This window comes from Oxyura jamaicensis, chromosome 2, assembly GCF_011077185.1.
Source record: "Oxyura jamaicensis isolate SHBP4307 breed ruddy duck chromosome 2, BPBGC_Ojam_1.0, whole genome shotgun sequence".
NCBI lineage: Eukaryota > Metazoa > Chordata > Aves > Anseriformes > Anatidae > Oxyura > Oxyura jamaicensis.
Window position 1 is genome coordinate 79,607,351 of NC_048894.1, and position 17,846 is coordinate 79,625,196.

The window sequence follows — 17,846 nt, forward strand, 5'->3', positions numbered from 1 at the left end:
TCTTGAGATGGCTACAGAAGCAAGTTGTATCTTCATCAAGCTGACAACTGACAAACGTGCTGCCTCTCAGGTTCTGATCTGTGCTCAGATCAAAACATAGCAGAGACCTGGAGCAGGACCCAGGTGCTGCTTTTGAAGTTGCACCTAGTTCCTCTCAGCAACGTTCCTCAAGGAGTGCATGATCACCATGTGATGACCCCCATGACTAAATAGGTAAAACACTTCATTATGCCAAGAGAAACAGGTCACAGGCGTAGCTCAGGTTGAGATTCAGAGAGGCACTTGAGTGTCCCCTGCTTTGTGAGCATTGTGGCTTAAGTCAGTAGGACGCATCAACAGGCACAGGATCTGTCCAAGGACGTCTCTGCATAGATGGCTGTCTGTGCTAGCTGTGTATTCAATTCCTAAGGTCAAGGGAGATGAAAGGAAGTGGTTGTTAACACCAGCTTGGCAGCACTGTGATTGCAACCTGCTGACAGCCCACTGTTGCTTAGATTTGCTCTGTACAGGGGGAAAACATTAGAATTGAACACATTTTAAATACAGGAGTCTGTCTGAGAGACTGGTGCAAAAAAACAGATTTTCCTCTCAGCATCTATTTTATTAGATCATGCTATAACAGTATTTTTACATTCTGTGATTTGATACATGCTTCCAGTACCTTGTTGGACAATGCACTTTGGACTCATTGCCTGTTAGGCATGCAAAGTCCAGTGCCCATCACTTGCTGAAGCTCCTGTTCTTTGGCACGGTCCCAGAGCTGATTTCAGACTAATGTAGCAAGAGCCTGGGTGTTGTGGGAGCTCTCAGGGGTCTTGTGGACGGCGTGGTGATTTTTGATATTTCTGTCTTTAACGCTGCTGTTGGGGCTGTACTGAGCCTTGGCCGCGTGGCTCCGGAAGGCCCGGACAGTTCGAATAGCAAGGATGCAGACCACAAAGCTAGCGAAGTACAAGCAGGCAGCAGCAACGCCAAAGAGGCCGACGGCTGCGTCGCCACCCTGGACCACGCAGCTCATGGAGGTATAGCCACGGCGCGCGTACAGCCTCTCGCGCCTCTTGCAGGTTTCTGTGGAGTTCACCTGGCTGACAAAATGCAAGTAGAGGCCGACTGCAGCGATGTAGCCCGTCCCAGCCAGGAGGTTGAAGGCACATTCGCCAGCGAGCAGCCCCAGTTTGAGGCGGTGGATGGGCTTCACCCCCACAACAAGGAACACGAGTGTAAGTGCTGCCGCTGTTAAGCTGAAGGCTACTCCGCCGTAGACGCACGGGGCTCTCATTTGGGTGATCTGCATGTCGAGCTCTCTCACCTCCTGGAGCTCCGTTCCCTCGAAGGGGCTGTAGGCTGAATTCAGGTTAAAGGACCCGAGACCCAAACCGCCCAGGGAAGTGAAGCCTGCAACAGAGGCTTGGGCAGCGCCCACGCAAATCAGGACCAGGAGGTTAACTGTGATTTCCACGAACTTCAGGATGCCTGTAAGGAGCAGGAAGATGGGAACAGATGTCAAAATCACGTCTTGAGCAAACTGGGGGTGATAAAAGTACACCAAAACCATAAACAGCACTATTACGGAGATAGTCCTCTTGGCTACAACAACGCAAGGGTATTTCTTTAAAAGTAATAATGAAAAAAAATAGTGCGAGCTCTCATGGGTACATTTCAGAAGTTGGGCAAATTATTATTTTTTTTTTAATTTGTCAGTGTGCTTGATAAATGGATCTCCATGGGGATGGAGGGGAAAAACCCATAAAAATTTTACTGTGCTTGTGTTACTGCCGAGGAAAGCGAACGGTGATTGTATTTTGGCCTGTAACTACTTGGCATAAACACTGAACAAGACATATCCAGTATGAACAAAATGCTGAGGTGAAAGCTGACAAAAACCTAGAATCTTCTAATGGCTTAAAATTTGTACAGTTATTTAGGTCCTTAAAAACACGTTTACTGCTTTAACTTACATATTTTGTGTCTAAGTTTGTTAATTTAAACGTACTGTCTAATCAGATACAACTTCCACTTTCACAAAATCTCTTCATAATATTACGAAGCAGTTCCTGATCGATCAGAAAAAGTGGGGGACAGGGACAAAAAATCGCCTTATATATTGAGGTAAGACAGTGGAAACTTGGTACCACTTTGTGTTTGTTCTCTTATGCATGCCCAGTTTCAGAAGAAAGCCTTATGATTTCTGACCTGACTCTTCTCACGTTATACTACTGATAAAGGTAATCACGATTTTTTTTAAGCAAAAAGAAGTGGATACATGGCTTCTTTCTGTAGTAGCGGCTTGTCAGGAAAGAGCAGCATGGCTTAGATAAATCTGATTATTCTGTGACAGCTCACTAGGGGTCAGGCTAAGATTAGTAAACATGACTGATGTCAAAGCACAGCATAGCAAGAGTCGCCTATTCGAGACATGAAAACCCCCAGTGTATCACGTGTGTTGATCCTCCGGTGCTGAAATTAATTACTGAATAGTGAGTCTTATTATCCCATTGTAGTCTGACAACTAAGAACGTAAGATGCTTCACACAGTGGTCCTATATTTGTCTTAAGCGTGGGGTGGCATCCTTGGCTTGCCTACAGATGTTCATTTTATGCTACTAACGTTGATCAGCATGGCATTCTCCTCTTGAGCAATGGCTCAATTGCTGTCAAGGCTGTACGGGCCTGAAAAGAAGTTCTCTCTTGTGCTGCCAGATGCTTCTAACTGAAGAAAGTCCGCAACAGCCGCTATGAAGGATCATTGGATATTCCTGTTCTGCCCATTCTTAGTCCCTCCACAGAGGGCTGAGACAACAAATACCCTCCTGCTGCTGCTTGCTTTCACTGGAAGGCGCTTCTGCCAAGGTTTGACAAGGGCCTTTGGTTACTTCAGGAGTGCTTGCTTTCCCCCATCCTCAGACTGCTCCCCTCACTTCTGCTAACACAGCTGTTGGTAGGTGCTGAGCCCGTTCACATCACGGCCCTGTGAACCATCTGCTTAGCACATACAGGAGCAATGACAGCGGTGGTAATACCTGGGAACAGAGTATCTGTGGCTCAGCATGTTTCTGGTTGTGGGGGTGTGCATGTATATACATATATAAAGGCACACACACACATTTCGTAGCCTAATGAGAAGTAGGTAGAGCAGGCAGAGAAGACAGTGCTGTCGTTGAGGAAGAAATAAGCATGCGCTTCTATGCATGTTTTCTTGAGGCGATGCCCTTTTCTGCATGAAAACCTGCCTTTTCCTTGATCCTTCCACACAACCATTTCAGCCAAGCACGGCAATAATCATGCTGTTTACTAAATGAGTTCACAAGGCTTTGTCATCTGAGGAAATATTTGTGAAGCTATATGTAAAGAGAAATTTAAATCCCAGTCAATGAGACAGGATCGTATCAAATTCAAACAATGAAAGCAAAGACTTGAAGTTTTTAATGGGTACAGAATCACTGCTTTAACTAGGACTGCTCAAAATATGTTTAAAGAGTAATAGTAATACAGGACCCTCAGTGGAACTGGATCAGATTACTTTTTTTTTTTGTCTACCCACTTTACGCCTCCCAGATTCAGGGATTTGGCTTAGGTCCTCATGGTCCTTGAGCAGCGTCAGTTGCAGAAGGTGACTTTAAGGGCTGACAACTGATTTCACAGATGCTCTATCAGGAAGCAGTTCTAAAGAGTTTACGGGGAGGGAAGACCACCTGATGAAGGGAAAGCTAAGTTTTAAGTATGTCTGGAAACTTGAAAGATAGGAATTCATGAAGAGCCAGCCTTCTTCTACCTCTGTCCTCAGAACTTCTGTGACCAGTGAGGCACTCTGGCCTGTTAAGTATCAACTTTTCCTGTACATCACCTTGCTGAGCTTTGGAAAAGGCAATTTTCTGTTGCACCTGCTGCTCCACATTTGTAACAGTAGGAAAACAACTGACCCCAGTCCTCAATGGCATTTGTTTGAAAATTTCCTACATATTCACACAAAGCCTTGACTTCACTGAGCCGACTGCTGGTACTACTGTAGGACTGGCACGATGTGATGGGAGGAGAAGCATAATCAGCGTGGGCTACTGTATTTTTAACTGCAGTAGTAGATGCTTTAATGGCATGCTTGGAAAACTTCTTTTGACATGGCATTCAGGTTGGACAGGTTTTATATGTACCTGTAGTGTTTTCACACATGCCTGCTGTAGAATTGATTAGAGTGACTAAGCAATGGAGAGAGGTTCATTAGCAGTTACTCCATCGGTTATTTGCAATATCTGGGTCGACTTTATACAAACAAAAAAAAACAGTAACAATCTCTGGTATTACAGAAAATCGTAAAATGATGAACTATGTAGATCAATGCTGTGAATGTAAGGTCTCTGATGACAGCCAGCAAGGTTTGTGAAAACAGTAGACAAGATATTCCTAAGGCCTTGTACAATCTTTGGGATTTTCAAGGAAACATTAAGCCCTACAGTATGTTCAAATCTTGACCCAGGCACCCTAAAAACTTCATACAACCTTCACCTGTTATCTGTTACAGTTAAAAGCTAATAGTATAGTATATGATAGTATAGTATATATAGTATATGATAGTATAGTAGATTGGGATTTACTATACTAGTATAAACAGGATAGACAGACTTGAGAAATAAGGAGTAAAAGGACAGTTAAATTTTGAGTATTAAGTCTGTCAAGGTATGCCAATTAAGGCATTGTAGCAGTGATCTATGTAAAGTGTTATACTGCAGGCAAAAAGGAGCGAGTTCTCATCCACACTTCTGAGTCTACATTGCCATTCCTACTTTCAAAGGCTGGTTAGCTAAGTCATCTCAGTTATAGCCACATTGCCAAATTTTCTTCCTAAGTGGCAGATGCTGATCTCTGCAAGTATTCCCTAATCCCATGCAATGAAAAATGTGTTGCAAAACTTGAGTATAAAATGACAGAATGCCTGAAAATCACAGACTCATAGATTCACAGAATCTCAGACCTCCACTGGCTTGTATTTTTTTTTCCCTCTTCCTTTCTCAAGGTCAAAATCTTGGGATCAATCTAAAATGTTACTGATTTATATCAGAATTAGCAAAGCAAATAGCTGGCTTTGGGAATGAGCTCTCCATCCTGAGCAAGTAATGACACTGAAGTCTGGGTTCCTCGATTTCCATTTTCCTTCCCATACTTTTCTGCACTGCTTTTCAACACTAAAGGTGAGAAGAACTGATGCAATCCAGAAGGCTGTGGATGCTGCCAGGAGCTTTCCAGAGAATTGCTTCATGCATTCTATAAAACCCAAATCTGCAATAGATGATACTTTCAATTTATTGCACTTGTAAACTTTGTCTGCTGCGTAAGCTACCTGTTGTAACAAACACGGTGACTTCCACAAAATGCAATCTTTCAATTTATATCATTTATCTATTATTCCCTGTTTTTCTCTCCCTTCTATGAGAAGTGCATGCTCTGCCATGGCATCAATGTACCGATCAATAGCTTTGTTTTGTATCAGATGGTGGGCTCAAACATGCAGCAAAGCAAGCAGGCAGCCTGGAAGGGTGCAGAGCCACAGGCAGCTGACCTTACTCTAACAGGTCCTACCCTTGGCTGGGCAGTCATCGTGTTCTTCCCTGGCCCAATAATAACTCTGGCCTAGTATTAGGCCCTTCCAAGAGCTGTTTTGATACATCAAAAGAGCAGGAAACGATTCAACTCTTCTCTTGTGTGCTGCTGTTTTTTTCTGCAACTTTAGCAACTTGAAGTGACTCACGGAGTATCTGATGAGCAATTGTGCTTGGCACAAGTTTAGCAGGGGAAATAACACAGCCAGGACCAGAGGAGGGTCAGAAACTCTCCTTTTTTCAGGTGAGGTGAGCTGTTAAATCTGCATGCGTTGTCTCACAAAACAACACTCTGTGTGACTGTGTGGTACCCAGTAAACCCAAGGTGTGTTCAAGTCTCGTATGTTGGAAGCTGTGAAGTCTTTTTCACCCAGGCACTGCAGCAGGACGGCCCCAGCACGCAGGCACCACAATCAGCATGGGTACGTACATACGTCCATAAAGCAACACGGTCAATTCGCGTTTGTTCCTATGTTTCCACAGCTGACAAAAGCCCATCTGTGGGACAGTCAGTTCTGGCTGTTCGTCTTGAACTCCCCCTGACCCCGTGAGGGCCTGACTAATAGGCAAGGCCTTCAGAGCGTCTCCCTCCACTGCGCCTTGGCACAGCAGTCACTTTTTCTCCCTCTGTTGACTGCACGTGGGCTCTTCCTCCTCACTCTTTCGGTATCATTCCTTCCTGTTGATTTAACATCCCTAAGATACTTTATGTTTGTCTTTCTCTGCACGGCTTCTGGCTCGCTCTCTCCCTCTGCTCCCCTCGCAGGCCATGCACCACTGGGATCGGTGGTACCAGAGGTGTCTGTCTGTCCCTCCGAGACACTGCACCCTAGTGCCACGGTGCATGTGCCAGGGCAGGCAGCACAAGGAAAAAAACACATGCAAACCCGCACAGGTTAAGTGGTGCCTGTGTCACGTCCCGTTAGGGGTCGCTCAAGGAGAAGGGAAGACAGGAATTAACAGCAGCAACACATGCAGTAAAAATAATTCTCCTAGCCTTTCTCACTAAAAGTTGTCTTGGGCAGCTTTCTGCTTTTCAGAGGTAATATATTTTCCCCCCCCCTCCAAGGAGCAGACAAGTATTTTGACCATATATAGCAACTTACAAAAGCTGGAGACAGTCCTGAAAAGGATCTCATATGCTGAACTTCTCTCGACCGTGCAGGTTTTGCATTCCACAGAGTAAGGACACAGCTCAGTGTGCAGCTTTGGTCACCTCTGGGCTAAACTGAGTCGGTGGCAGGAGGAATACAGCAGGTCGGAAGGGGAGAAAATGTCAAAGGGAAAGTGATTTTGTTCCCCTTTTAGAAGAGGACAAAAAAATGTGACAGAAGAGAGGAGGAAGCAAAATAATGGAGGAGACCTAAACAATGGAAATGAAAAAGGAGACAACAGTCGCAGCAGATCAAAAATGTTAAATCTGGATGCAAAGTATTAAAGTATCTTGCCAATGGTTTTATTTCCCTCATGTAGACCAGTATGAAGCATGATCTTACTCTTACTAAAGTGAATAACAAGAAGACCAACTTCATTAATGCAAGTTCAGGGCAATACACAGCTTTGCCAGAATCAGGCAAACCTTCCCCAAGCCCCCACACCACCTCTCTTTGTGTAGGTCTCTGTGTTCTTTAGTCAGTGGTGGGATTTAACTTTCACTGAGTTATGCTAAAATCTCCCTAATAGAGTAACGTTCAAAGCATAAAAAAAAACAAAAACACTGCCAACAACAACAACAAAACCACCTCAGAACACAATAGTTACAAACAGGGAAAATTAAATTGTTCATGTGCTCTAGAAAGAAGCACTACTACTGTCTTTTAATGAGTTGTCCCTCTTTACTAAAGATGATCACTCTGCTAGGAAATCTCAACAGATGATCAGTCTTGTTTTTAATGATTCACGCAAGCCTTACATTCATAATTAATGCTCAAATTCAAATGTATTGCCCTGTTTTTAATGTGTATCATCTTCCCTTGAAGAACTATTGTCCCACCTGCTCTATCCAATTTTCACAGACTTGAATTGCAGAACTATTCCATCAGCCTCTGTCCCCACAGAGTTTTCCACCGCTGTATTGACACTGATCTACTTGATACTGAGGCACAGTTTCAGTGCTTTTTCCCTGTTTGGGAACAACAGTTTGTTTGTTTGTTTTTTTCCCAGTAGTTCCTCAAAGCATCACTTCTAAACATGATTTTAATTTTTCTCCTGTTAACCCAGCATGAGTCACCTTCTACAGTTTTGGAGAAGGTGGGAAGCAGAAGGTCTTGCATTAAACTGTAGCAGTTACTAAGACTGATTTAAATACAATAGCTGTAAAAAACCTTCAATGTATTTGTGTCCCTGGTAGGTCTCTGCACAATCACCTCACATTCTGCATTTCAGGAAATGTCTTTTTTTTCTTCCTAACGTACCCATAGTTTGGTCAGGTAATAAATAAATATCTTGGTATCGAAACTAACTTGCAGGGTTTTTATGCTTTTTTTTTTTCAAGTCCAGAAAACAATGAAATGCTCGTTTCTTATGCCAACTTTCTGTAGCCACTCCTTTCATTTAAACTGAAACTGAGCCGCCTTTAGAAAGTATAAAGATTGGGGTGTTATCGCTCTTTAAGTAACCATAATCTGGCCGAAGGTAGGTCAGGTTGGAGGAGCTTGTGAACCGGAGCTTCTCATTCACTTCACTACTTGTGGGTTGTCATACCAGGTGAGCAGCATTCCTGGCTGGGTGTATTTTTCTCCTTTAAGTGAGCTAGGAAGCTTTGCTCAAGAAATACAGCTACATTCATATATAGTCACTCCGCTGTATCAATCAGCTTGGAGAGCCACTTTTTGAATACAGCAGTTTTTCTTGGTTGCTAGAACTTGGGTCAAATGAGAGGCAGACAAACCCAGTGGCCTTGCAAGAAAGATGGTACCACTCTTATTTTACACTGGTAGAGTGCAGACCTAAGTAAGATTTCCCAGTAGGGAACCATGGACCAGAGTCCAACGTATGCTTAACAGCTAACGTCAGCTTTGTCTGCTTTCTTTCCCCGCTACCTTAGTTCCATCTTCTCAGTTGCAGTTCTGCCCTCTCTAAAAACAATAATGTACACGTTAGCACAATCCCAAAATGTGGGTGAAGACAACTGATATAAAAACGTGGGCAGGGGCAAGTCCCATATCGTGACAGGGCAACAGTTTGTTAAAGGTAGAATGTTATCTGCAACAACTGTAGCTCCCCTTCACGGATTTATAGAGCTAATAGCTCGTGGCTATTTGTGTTTTGCAAAAAAGACAAGCTTACCTCCAAATGAAATACTCTTCAGAACAGGAAGGTTACCTGCAGCTCTGCTGTGCATTGTATCTTGTTAATGTGCAATATTAATTAAGCATTTCGAATCATCTGGAATATCTTCATTTGCTTAGCTCTGTCCAATTCACGCTATTAATGCCCTCTGTCTTTACAATTCCAGGATTAAAAAACTTGATGGCAAATTTCAGCTGTTATTCACACTGTATTTAAATATACTTTGTAAGAGATAGAAGGGGCATGCTACCTAATTACACGTGAGACTATAGGGGAACTTGGTGCTCTGTTCTTATAACAGAAACGTGGTGAAATTAACCGAGTGTCTACTAGCATGATCCTTCTGCTTAGGGTGACTTTTCATCTTGTTATTTTTTCCACTCCGTGAGTATTTGCCAGCATGTGTAGCTACAGGAAAAACTTAGACTGTGCTTTGTGAAAACAAAAGCTTATAGATGTTTACATTTGAATTAATGCTGGCTTGTTAATGCATTAGTATAACTTGCAGAAAGTCATTGTTATTCCCTAATTCTATTTCCTCCTTCAAATAAATCTAGTTTGATATTTCCTCCTGGCTATGTTTGAAGTCATAGCCTTTTTTTATTGTTACAAATCATAATGCTGTCTTCTTCTGAGAGGAAATTGGTCTGAAGTTTTTAACAATCGTGGATGTTAGAATGTAAACTAAAGACACGATTGTTTGGAAGCGCCTACAATATGCTTAAGAAATCTGATACTGTTCATGGCTCCTCTTTAAGCTGTAATCATGGCAGGACAGATCAGGGATTCGCTAACTTAATTTTCATAGAACTATAGAAATCTTATCTGTACTAACTGAGAAAGCAAGTTCAGTGTGATTGTCTAAATAACTTCAGCTGTAAGTAATCCCAGGCCAAAAACTGTAATTTTCAACATGTTGTCATAGCTGTAGAAAATGGTTATTCCAAGCATTAGCTCCTTAGCTGGTGATAGGTTCGTCTTTATCAGAAGTTTATTTCCCATTCCCGTACAAAGAATACCTAGACAGCTTGACACCATTCTATAAGCTGTTGTGTACTACAGGAACAGAAGGTGGCAAACTTCTGTGTGTCTACTGTCTTTTGAACCTCTAATCTGCAGATCCAAAAGTGTGACTTACCCTATGAAGAAAAGCACATAGTAACTAGACATAAAGCTAGCATAACAGAGAAGAGTCAGAAATTCTGTAGAGGGCAAGTGTTGGAAAGAATCAGAAGATATATGAAGAAAGTCAATCCAAGTGGTAGTACATCTTATTTCTCAAAAAAGTTTATGATGAAGCTTCTAGCTAACAGCTCTTAAAGGACACGAGCTCCTGTGAGATAAAAGGGAAGATCCTCTCACGGATTAGTAGTTGTTAAAAGAAAAGCAAGAGCAAATGACTGGCTTTCAAGCAGATGGAGTTAAGGGAGAAATCTTTGTTCTGTGCTGCCTGTCACTGGCTATGCCTGTATTGGCAGTGCAGTGGGAGTGGATCCATAGAATGAAACAGTTGGAGACCCTAAAAAGTATTAAACACAACTGAAGTGAAAACAGTTATTCAGTTCACAAAATGGTACCTATTCTAGAGAACAACTCACTCTCTACTGGTTCAAATCCTTACATTTCTCCTAAATTTGCACTCTCATACTAATTATTTGAGAGGATGTGTAAGTAGATGACTTCTTTATATGATCCAGTACTGCTACCCACGTGGTATCGACCTGAACGGCTTTGAAGAGGTCTGGCTCGCATAATTTTTTAACAGATCTTTTTCTTCCATTTTCAGGATGAAAGCATGAAAAACGGAGCAGAATGGTATGAAGTTTCTTAGATAGTATCAAATGCTCCTAATGGCACAAAAGTTTAGTATCAGTTGGCAGCTGTTCCTTCCATTATATTCATGTTGGGTTTATTTTCATAATGCAGTTAAAAGAAAAAAAAAAAAAGTGGGGGGGATTAGGGACAGAAGGAGAGAATAATAAAGGATAGGAGAACCAGAAGAACAATGTATTTTTTTCTGCTGCTGCTTGCAGCTCAAGTGTTAGAAGGATCGCTTGTGAAAAAAATCAGCCTATTTATGAAACTTGACTTTGGCTTTTTGGGATATTGCTAGTGAAAAGCATGGATAAAGAGGGCAGTACTTAGGTGAAGCAAATACTTCTCAGAGCTCTGGTTGTTTAGAATTCCTCTCTGGTATGAGAAACTCATCAACACACACCAAAGTAGAGTTGCTGGGCAAAAGGAAAAAATAGATCTGGTGAAAGTAGAGTGATGCGTGCTCAGAGACTTCACATTTCATTGGAAAAGACTGTGCTAGATCACTTGATTTCTCGGCCTCACTTGATACTACTAATTTGTTTTGGAATTAAGGCGATCGGGAAAGGGGATTTCAGCAGAGTGCTGATAAAACATTGGCAAAAGATAGTTAAGAAGCATTTCCAGGAACTTTCAATGCTGTAAGAAGTTGTACCTCACATGTACTGACTTTGTATTCAACAGTTCGTGTAGTTTTTCATTTATAATGTTTGCTATCTGACTGAGGGAAATACAGAATTCTGCAAAACAATTCTAGGAAATTCCGCTGAATCTTGGTACTTTCAAAAATTAAATGGGGTGGTAAAATTCTCATGATCTTATCAACCTCAAATTTCTTTTCATTTATTGAAATAAAACCATTAACAAAGCAGTTTATTTTCTACATGATCTCTTTTCCCTCTCCCACTGCAAGCTCAGACACTAAACTTTTGGAAAATACTGAGTAATACCTGGGGAAGGGTGGGAGTGAAATCATCGTTGTCAACTGATGCATGCAAATCTAGGACATTTTGAAAATGTTAATGTAGTTTAATGCAATTAAACTTCATTTTTCTAAACCTGTGCAAAAATAACACATGGAGTCTTCTAAGGTTTTTCAGCCAAGTTAAAACAATCCAGCATTGTTGCAGAAAGAACAGCCAATACAATCTTATCAGGAATAAAATAATGATGGGTCTGTGTCAGTAAATATGCTCTGCTAACTGTTGGAGTTAAAACTCCTTGGGGGGGGGGGGGGGGGGGGGCAACAACTAAAAAACTGCATACAAATAAAGAATTTCAACATATTTATAAGAGAAAATAGCTCAGAAATATCAAGAGCAAATCTAGCGTGTTATTTAACTTCCCTTCATTGAGCAAAGAAATAATCTTGTGTTATGTGTTTTCATTTCCCTCCAACAACTAAACTCTTCATTTGTCTCTTTAGTGGAGAACACTGCAAGGCTTTTTATATACTCTGACCAAAGACCTTGCACCTAACTGCATGTTTCAACTTAGACTGCAGTGGGCCTTTTTTAAAAACAAAGTGCGAATGCTCTCTGTCCTGAAGAGAGAAAATTTTAGAAGAGCAGTAGGTATTTTAGCTACTTTTTTTTTTTTCAGTTTACGGGAATGAGTTTAACTTAAGAGTTTCCTCCCACATTCATGATTGCTTCTCTGTTTGTTGCAGCCACTTTCTAGGTATGAAAAAAAAACAACACAACAAACACTTGTGTTTCTCAAGAGCTGTTTTGTTGGCTTCATGTCCATAGAATAGTTTTGTGTCATGCTATGTTACGTTATAAAGATGCATCAATGATGACTGGATTATATCCAGAGTTGATAAGAAGTCTGAGAAGAATGTGTCAGAATGCTGAAGCTTTGATGCTGCATTAGTCATATTCAAATTGTCTAAGGATGCAAGTATCTATTTTATTCCTAAATCCCAAAGCTTAACTCCTGCTGCATAAACTGGCAATTATGCACATGACCCACGCTGGTGCTCTGGATGCAAACTCTGTATATGCATCTTCATGTATCTAAGTACCTCTGTAAATCTTGCTTTTCAATACCTAAAACTAGTTACTAACCTGCAGTTATGTCATTCGTTCATTTTAACTCAGAACTGTAGATATCCCCCTCAGCTTTACATTGTTGTACTTCTGAACACAGAAATCACAACCAAGACCAGCCCTAGGAAGGAGAGAGAAGTAGTAAGAAGTAATAAGAAGAGGTAATAAGAACCACACATACCTCTTGTTGTGCATACCTTTGAACACTTCATTGAGAAGGTTTCCTTGGGAGGATAATACTGAGGCGGTGGGCCAAAATACTCCCGTGATGCTCCTGAAGTTTTAGAGTATAAGTCTGAGCAAACAGTGGAAGCCCTTGAGTGCTGGCCACCTCTTGTTGACCTACAATGGAGCAAAGAGGTAATGTATAGTATTTAAATCATGCTTTCTCGTGAATGTGAAAACATTAAAAACTGGAAGAAGCTCCTGTTAGTGGAACCAGCTGACTTGTTTCATAAGTCTCTGATCTTCTTTGCTTGTGTGGTTTGAAAGCAAATATTGTATAAAAACTTGCATAAATCCATGTTCACAAGCATCTTTGCACTTGATCATTCATCGTTATTTTGGAAAGCTGTGTACTCACAGGCTGTACTCGGTTCGGTTACTTGCAAAAGGCAGCAGGAAGGGTGTGAGGGGAGAGTTCTTGTCTCCTTAAAAATGAAGTAACAGATTTTTTTCCATGAAAAACAAACATTTTTAGCTAGTCCAGAGAATAAAAAATACAATTATTTTCAAATTTAAAAAGCAGTTGAAGATGTTAAAACCGGGGAAAAACATTAGCCTATATGTCTTTCTCTCTTTTCTGAACTCCATAATGGCAGGTGAAGAAGAATCTAAAATCTGCCAAAATAAATGAATTTCATGGATCTCTGCTTTTAATCTTCATTTGTATACTTCAAATTGGAATTGTCTGGTTTGCTGCAATGACGTAAATGACGTACAGCTCCACAAATCAAGACTGATCATGTTTAAGGTTGGTGGGATTTAGATTATTCCGTGTGAAAAGTGCAATTTGCTCTTTTAAAACTGAGTTAACACTCAGGTTAAAAGAAACGGTGGCTGTAAATCACTTTGTAAATCCTTGGTCTAATCTAAATGTTCTCCCTCATTTGAAGGAGAATTGGAACTTGCCTTTTTCAAGGTACAGCTGGATGATGTTGTTATTAAAGGGTATTTTAAGTCTCATTCCACATTATTGCTTTTATGTCTTCCCATTCAATTACTATCTTGAATTTCTTATCCACATATCAGTATTTTCAACTGTAGTTTTGTTTCCTAGTATCACAGCACTTGGGTTTATCTTCATCCAATTCCAGATTCAACTTACAAAAATATTATCACATTCATCCACATTAAATCATGTTCTTTGTAATCTTACATTTTAATTAAGACCTTCAGTAACAAGACCAATGCTAACATCTCCATGTGTAGTTGCCAACAGCTCTATTTGGCTGAAACAATCCTGATTTTTCTGACCTTTGTCCTGTGTCTTGTGCAACCACCAAAGCATCCCGCGCAGCTGTGTCACATAAATTAAATAAGCTGTGTGATTTATAAGACTTCCAGTTAACTTGAAAGCAATCCCTTTGGTACTTCTGATGCAGCTGCTTCTCTCTATTGTATCTTACTACATGCCAAAAAACAAAACAAAAAATAAAAATAATAATAAAAAAAACAACAACTCCCCTAATGTTCAGTAACTGAGTACAATTGGAAAAAAAAATTCTTCTAGATTTTTTTTTCCTCATAACGGGCCTCTTCTGGCCACCTTTGCTCCTGTTTCCCTCCAGGACTTTCCAGTTCTCCCTCCAGGACTTTCCATTTCAGGGTAATGCAACTCTTTCTTCTCGGCAGTGAGTGGAAGCATGCTATAGCAGTTTCAGACAGAAATGTACTGTGAAAGAGAAATATTGTCGCTACAAAGTCTTGGCTCGTAAGGGCAATTAGGCACACAAATTACAGCTCCTACAAAACTCTTCCCATCTCTTCAGTTATGGTACCTGGAAGTCTTTTGGTCAACGAACCTAAGACTTCACCAACGTACTGTAATTTCCTTTCAAAATCAGTTTTCTTGAGAGGTACAGGGGGGAAATGCTGTTAGTTTATACCAAACTCCATTAAAATGATTAATGAAAAAGTTTTTTGATTAGTTGCAGTGAAGACTGGTGGCTGCCAGAGTCTTGACTCGACTCTAAGAATGATCTCCGTGGCTGTTATAAATCTGTATCTGCAGCTTCCCTTTCTCTAATCCATGCTGTATACAGCGAAGGTCTGTCGGCCTTTATAGTCCTTCCACCAATTTTCAGTCTGTGTCCAGTAATTTATTTGTAATGGCAAAAACAAGAAGTCCAGAGAAGTTGCTTCAGTGATGCTGTATGTGACACCCCCAACACCTTTTTTTTTTTTTTTTCCCCCCAGTGGGGTTAACATGTTCAAGATAATTTAACTATACTCCCTCTTGATCTTTGCTTTTACCAAGGACAATCATACAGCCTCTGAGGATGACTCTTCGGCTGATTTTTGTTTCCATTTCTCTCAAAATTTTCGTAACACGTTAGCTAGTTTTTCATAATACAACAGGATTATCATCCATTTTTTTTATATTTAGCTGGAAGTACTCTTCCTAGTCCACACAGTGCATTTCACTACTGCTTCTATTCTCATCCTGTTTTTCCTGCTAAGGTGTATTACTGGGGAGGACTTCAGCAACAGTGCTTTTCAAGAATCTTTATTACATTTATCTCCTCCCCACTCTTTGTCTTTATTCTTAAATTGCCTTACCTTACAAATAGGCCCCCAAAGGCTAAGCGGATGTGAGGAACACCTAACTGCCCTGGCTGATTTGCTACTGGTGTTTACAGCTGCAGATCTCTCTCCAACAAAGCAACCACTGTCATGCCCTCAAAGAAAAACAGTCTAAGCTAAATTCTAATATGCTGTAGGCAAGCCAGGCTGAAAGGAAGAGTGTAATATCCTGAGAGTTTATTTGCCACTCCAACCCTTCTATTAGTTTGTTTATTGTAGTGATAGTTGGCTGACCCGCTATCAAGTGCCATGAACCGCCTGAGGCACTTACAGAAGTACTCATTTATTGACTGGAACTACTTAAATCAATTTTGTTTTGGATTAGTATGAACTTGTTCGTAGCTGAGCTAGACCAACCTAAGAATTTGGTTAAGTGCCTGTGCTGGTCTCAGACAAGTGACATTCTGGCTTAAACAATGTGTATTTAGCCAGTCTTGACTTGCTCTTGCCTGCTGACCAACTTCTTAACCACCTGTACAACAACCCATAGCCACACTTCAACTGCTTGTGACCCAGCTTTATCCAGACAACCCTATGAAAGTCACAGCTCTGCCTGTGTCACACAGCCTCTCGTTCTGCCTCCTCTTAGCATTTTGTTACCCAGGAGCTCAATAAAAAGATTAAGGTTTGTTTAAAATTTCAGTGTAAAATAGTTTCCCAATCCTTAAAGCAGCATGCTCATGCTTTGTGATTTCATGGCTGAGAAAATGCTTTGTCTACTACCCTAATATGAACGTATTTAAAAGCAAAAAAGAGGGCAGGCATTGTAGATCTGCTGTGATATGCTCCTTTAAGGTGGTAAAACCTACCTTCCATTGTAAGGGTATTGCTTTCTTGTTCTTCTGTCTTCCTCGTACCTATCAGATCCATGATCCTCGTGGTGCCTGCGCTGTTTATCTTGGTATCGTCTCCCATCATGAGGCATCTTGTCTCACATGTATTTTTGTTTTCTGAAATAACTTCCTGCACCAGAAAAATAAAACTGTTTCATTTTATAGCTCTACTCAGTTATTCATTGACCAGCACTTACAGAACATGTCCATTTCATGCTGATTCAAGACTTGGTAGAGACTTCCTTAAGAAGTAAAGGAAGTAAAAATCCTTTAAACTACACGTAAATTAAGTTCAGTAAAGAAGGATGTTTTTCTCTACATTTCCCTATTGATCAAGTAGTCATATTTTTTCTATATTCAACAGAATTTTCACCGAGGTGATTAGGTTTGCTCTCACCCTCTTGTCTCTGCTGCAAGGACAAAGCATGGTGTCCAGAAAGAACATGGATCTTGACTTTGTTTCCTTATTTTTTGTTGTTGTTGTTTTAAAGCCAATACAGCATTAAACACAGTAAATACCCACGTGAGCATGTTACCACCACCCAATCTGACAACCTTTATTCTGGAATTTTCAAAGAGGAAGGCACCCCTTGGCGTCAACAGACGCGTTACCGAACATCATGCCTCCTTCAGAAAAACATGCTACAGGCAAAGCTGAAACTAACTTTGCGCAAAGATATATCCTTTGTAATTGTCTACTAGCTATTTACAGGGGTGTTGCTTCCTGAAAGTGTCTTTACCCTTCGCTGTAAGAGATCTCAGCACACAGCGTAAGCACCTCAGCGACCATTTCCCATCACCACAGCCCTTCGGCGCTACTCTCAAAGCGCCCCGGTCGATTTGGTTTTGACTGATCGACCTCAGGCCTCGCTTAACGACTTCCCTTCCGTCTCCTTAGGGTGCCACTAAAGACAGCAGCCGACTTATTTATTTATTTTCACGGCGCACGAACAAAGAGTCGCTGTCTCCCCGCTGGAAGCTACGCTCCCCCGTCCGGGGCAGAGGGCACTCCGAACAGCGGCCGCCACCCGCTCCTACCCCGGGGCAGCGGGGATCCACCCCCGGGGGCGGCCCGGCCCCGAGCCCGGCCACCTCTCCCCGCTGCCCCCGGCCCCTGCCGCCTCTCACCTGAGGGCAGCGCCGAGCTCCGGCTCCCGGCCAGGGCCCTCCTCCGGCGGCGGGGAGGCGGAGGCGGCCGGCGGCGGCCCGGCCCCTGGCGCAGGTGCTGCCCTGCGCCCTGCCCGCCCTGCTCGGCGGGGCCTGGGCGGGTGGCTGCGGGCCGCAGGGCCCCCGGGCAGGGGAGAGCGAAATGCTGTGTCCCGAGGCGTGTGACAGCCCTGGCTCTGTTTAATTTAATGAAAGAAGCCCTCGTTCTTCTTCTAAGTGGGGCCCTGAGAGGGTATGCAAGCAGACGAGTAATAAAGTAAAAGTTCCAGCCCCCTGTCAGCTGCTCTTTTTTT

The 17,846-nt window shown here is 41.9% G+C and overlaps 1 protein-coding gene across 2 annotated transcripts; it reads right to left on the bottom strand.

Annotated features, from left to right (window-relative positions):
• Positions 1-578: 578 nt before the first annotated feature.
• On the bottom strand, positions 579-17,640 carry LOC118162780 (MARVEL domain-containing protein 3-like). 2 transcript variants are annotated; one of them, XM_035319203.1, is made up of 4 exons: positions 17,515-17,640; positions 16,363-16,516; positions 12,930-13,090; positions 579-1,473 (listed from the first exon to the last, which is right to left on the bottom strand). In XM_035319203.1, the coding sequence occupies exons 2-4, from the start codon at positions 16,476-16,478 to the stop codon at positions 767-769; spliced, it is 984 nt and encodes a 327-aa protein (XP_035175094.1). In that variant the 5' UTR covers positions 16,479-16,516; positions 17,515-17,640; the 3' UTR covers positions 579-766. The 2 variants fall into 2 exon arrangements, with proteins under 2 accessions (XP_035175094.1, XP_035175095.1); XM_035319204.1 differs by lacking the exon at positions 17,515-17,640 and adding an exon at positions 16,784-17,161.
• Between the last annotated feature and the right edge of the window lie 206 nt (positions 17,641-17,846).